The 3,198-nt window shown below is 36.1% G+C and overlaps 1 protein-coding gene across 1 annotated transcript in view; it reads left to right on the top strand.

Moving 5' to 3' along the window:
• The first annotated feature begins 793 nt into the window (after positions 1-793).
• LOC108671504 overlaps positions 794-3,198 on the top strand; it is a 10,332-nt gene continuing 7,927 nt past the window's right edge. Inside the window, exons 1-4 of the mRNA XM_018159057.2 lie at positions 794-884; positions 1,499-1,667; positions 2,125-2,253; positions 2,878-2,940. Of these exons, the coding sequence (XP_018014546.1) occupies positions 1,644-1,667; positions 2,125-2,253; positions 2,878-2,940 (216 nt within the window). The 5' untranslated portion in view covers positions 794-884; positions 1,499-1,643. The remainder of the gene's footprint in view (positions 885-1,498; positions 1,668-2,124; positions 2,254-2,877; positions 2,941-3,198) is intronic.

Genomic DNA, 3,198 nt, shown 5'->3' with positions numbered 1-3,198 from the left:
TACTGAGGCAGGAGACAGCCTAATCATTGTAAACAAAACGGAGCCTCACACATTTCTCTGAGTGAAGGAATGTTTATTTCTTAAATTTCTATAACTTAATTTATATTAAGTATTATTTTATTTTAGTTCTACAATTTTTTAATCCAATACTGGATGAAACTCGTTCACAAATTGAGACGTGATACGGCGACGAGGAAGCTTCGCCGACTCAGAAAAATGAGTGTGTCACATTGACCAAGTATCGACATCTTATTTGCCCGTAGCACTGATACGCTCTTTTGCCAGGCGAAACTGAGTCAGGATGACACGCACTCATAAAATCAATGGCTCATATTGTCTCATTAGTGACAATTTTTCTGCACGTGGCACTTATAAGCTCTTTTTTCTGAGCAAAAATGAGTCAGGTTGACCCACACAGGGGGCAATAAGTGCATCGCTATTTGGACAAAATATTTCACATTTCTCTTAGTTTCACCCGCTGTTAGCAAAAAATATAGTTAGTAAATTACTATATTTCACCTGGTGTTAGTAAAAAATGTAACTAAAATAATATCAATAAAATTATTGATATTATTTGTTGGAAGTTTCAATAACCGCAATGACGAAATGCTTCGCCTTTTTAAATCATCATAATTACACAAATTTATTAGTAGCAGTTTACGTATCAGCCACGAAGAGCCTAGTCAAGAATAACATTGCTGCTATCAGTTAAGATAATGTTTTATTACTGATAAAAGATAAGAAGCAAGGTATCTGGTGGCTGGCGGTGCTTCCTCACCAGTCACCAGTATGTACTAAGGTATGGTCAAATGTTCTAGTCCTTACGGGGACTAAGTGCTAGTTAAATGGTTCTCGACCATTGACGGTGTCTTGAGAAGGTTGAAGTGAGTGTAATTTTCTGCTAATTATTTATAATCATATGTCCACTTTCTGTAACGAATATTATGCTTAACGTGAGATTATGTTTCCTGACGTCCATGAATCACCAACGAACGAAAGATTTTCTGCAAACTTTATGCATTTTAGTAAAAGTTTCTACATTGCTTTCGATCCAAGATGGCTGGTGTCAATGCTACCAGACTCTTCAAAATTATTAGGAAATCAAAATTAATTTGCCTACATCAAACGTGTCAAGATTTAAATAAACAAAACATATTGATCTCTTGATTGACAAAAGTTGAACAAGATTCCTTAACCTAAACTTAATTAACAGAGGTCATTTGAATATTTCTGAATTTTAATAACGTTTCAGTAATCAGCTAATCTTAAAAAAGCATTGCATTCCTCAGGACGCTCAATTGTATACAATAAACAAATAAATTTGATTTATAATTCATATCAAAGTTGCCTGGAACCATAACACCAAATTTGAAACATTTCGTTCAAATAATTTAATAAAATATTATCCAATCTTTATTTGACAATGGAATCATTGAGCCTTATACTTACAATTCTTTACAAAAGCGAATATCTCTCTACTGATTTGAATACATTCCAGAGTTCTGGACGTCACCCGTGACATCCACCCACAACGACAGCGCATTGAAGACTGAAGGCGTGCACCCACAGTCCACAGAAGCCGAGTCTGGAAGACACTGGCTACTGGAGACAAACAAGCCATAAAAAATCAAAACCATTTGAAAATGAGTGGAGATGACCAGCATGGAGTAAGTCAACTTAAGCCGGTGCTTCAGAGAGTGGAGTGTCATTTATAGAGTACATAGAGGGGGGAAAGTGAGATGAATGCTCATGAATGTTGATATGTGATCAGTCTATATTTTTTAGGGGCAACGAAGGCAGGCGGAGCTTGGTCAACCTCCATTTGCTTGAAGTGCAACTAAACCGAAAAAAGTTTAATAAACAAGCTTAGGCGTTGACTGTACTCTCCTGACATTAACCGATGTACGGATGTAAGATAAATATTCAACCTATTGTGTTGGCCGATCCGTGTACGTATATATAGATGACAACTTTATTAGGTACGACTCAAAGACTTTCATATCCATGTAATGTTGTAACGCCATTTATAATCCTTCTAGTTTGTCAGTACACCGACTTTTAGAGATATCAATGCTGTGAGATTATGTTTATAATTAAAAGTTAATGAAATTCATGCTGATTCAGTGCTCGCTGGACTGTCCGGTGTGCATGGAGGCTTACAACACCGACAACCACCTCCCAAAGATGATGAGTTGCCTACACACCACGTGTGCCGACTGCATAGTCAACATGACTAGAGTCAAGGCTACAAATGTAAGCTGAAACGTATCTTAAAGGACATAATTTACAGGCACACACGGAAGATGTACGAATTTAGGAACAAAAACATATTTCTTGGACCTAAAATCGGGAATTGGGGAAAAAAATGAGTAGATGATTGATTAAAGGTGCAGAATGATATATTCAAACACTTCGTGATCGAGCAATATTGCGACCCGAAAAGAGTAACATTATATATAATTATTAGTAATTTAATTTTATGCAGAACGTAATACATGTACTACTGCTAGAAATTTTTTTTGTGCAATGGCTTATTCCGACTGGAAGGAGAGTGAATTTTTTCACAGTTGCCGAGACATTAAACCTAAGTTTATGCCAGCCACATAACATAACATAACATAACATAACATATTATAAAATAACATAACATAACATAACATAACATAACATAGCATAACATAACATAGTGATGTCGGCGCTGAAGAGTAGGCCTGATATGTGGCCTGTTGCCGATTCTTGTAATTTTCGTGACTTGTTCACAGAAGATTTAAAAGCATGTCCTTCGGCAAACAAATTAAAATTTAAAGCAGGAAAGTTGGTGTTCAATACACGAAATCCTCACCCTCCACTTGAATATATTGATTGTCTGGTCTACAGACTGAAAATGCGCCGCAACCTGCAGGGACTCAGACTGAAGAACGCGTGGAGCCAAGTCGAGAGGTAAGAAATGAGGTTCTTCAAGAATCATATTTTATTAGGATATTTAAAATGAAGATGAACACATATTAAATTATCAGTGTTATCGTAAAGAGTTCCATTAAGTTCTTTAATATTTGTATTCCTCATTTCTGTGCAGTAATTAAAACTCTTTGCACCCCTACTTTGTCCCAGCTTTATCGAAAAAAAAATATTACTTCCGTGTGTTCTAATCGGGTAACATTTGGAGTTATGATGTTAATTGGTGATAACTAGCAGTGT

The sequence above is a fragment of the Hyalella azteca genome, unplaced genomic scaffold (genome assembly GCF_000764305.2).
Source record: "Hyalella azteca isolate HAZT.00-mixed unplaced genomic scaffold, Hazt_2.0.2 contig17350, whole genome shotgun sequence".
Classification (NCBI taxonomy): Eukaryota; Metazoa; Arthropoda; class Malacostraca; order Amphipoda; family Hyalellidae; genus Hyalella; species Hyalella azteca.
Note: the sequence above shows the minus strand (reverse complement) of the source record. Positions and strands in the feature narration are given on the sequence as shown.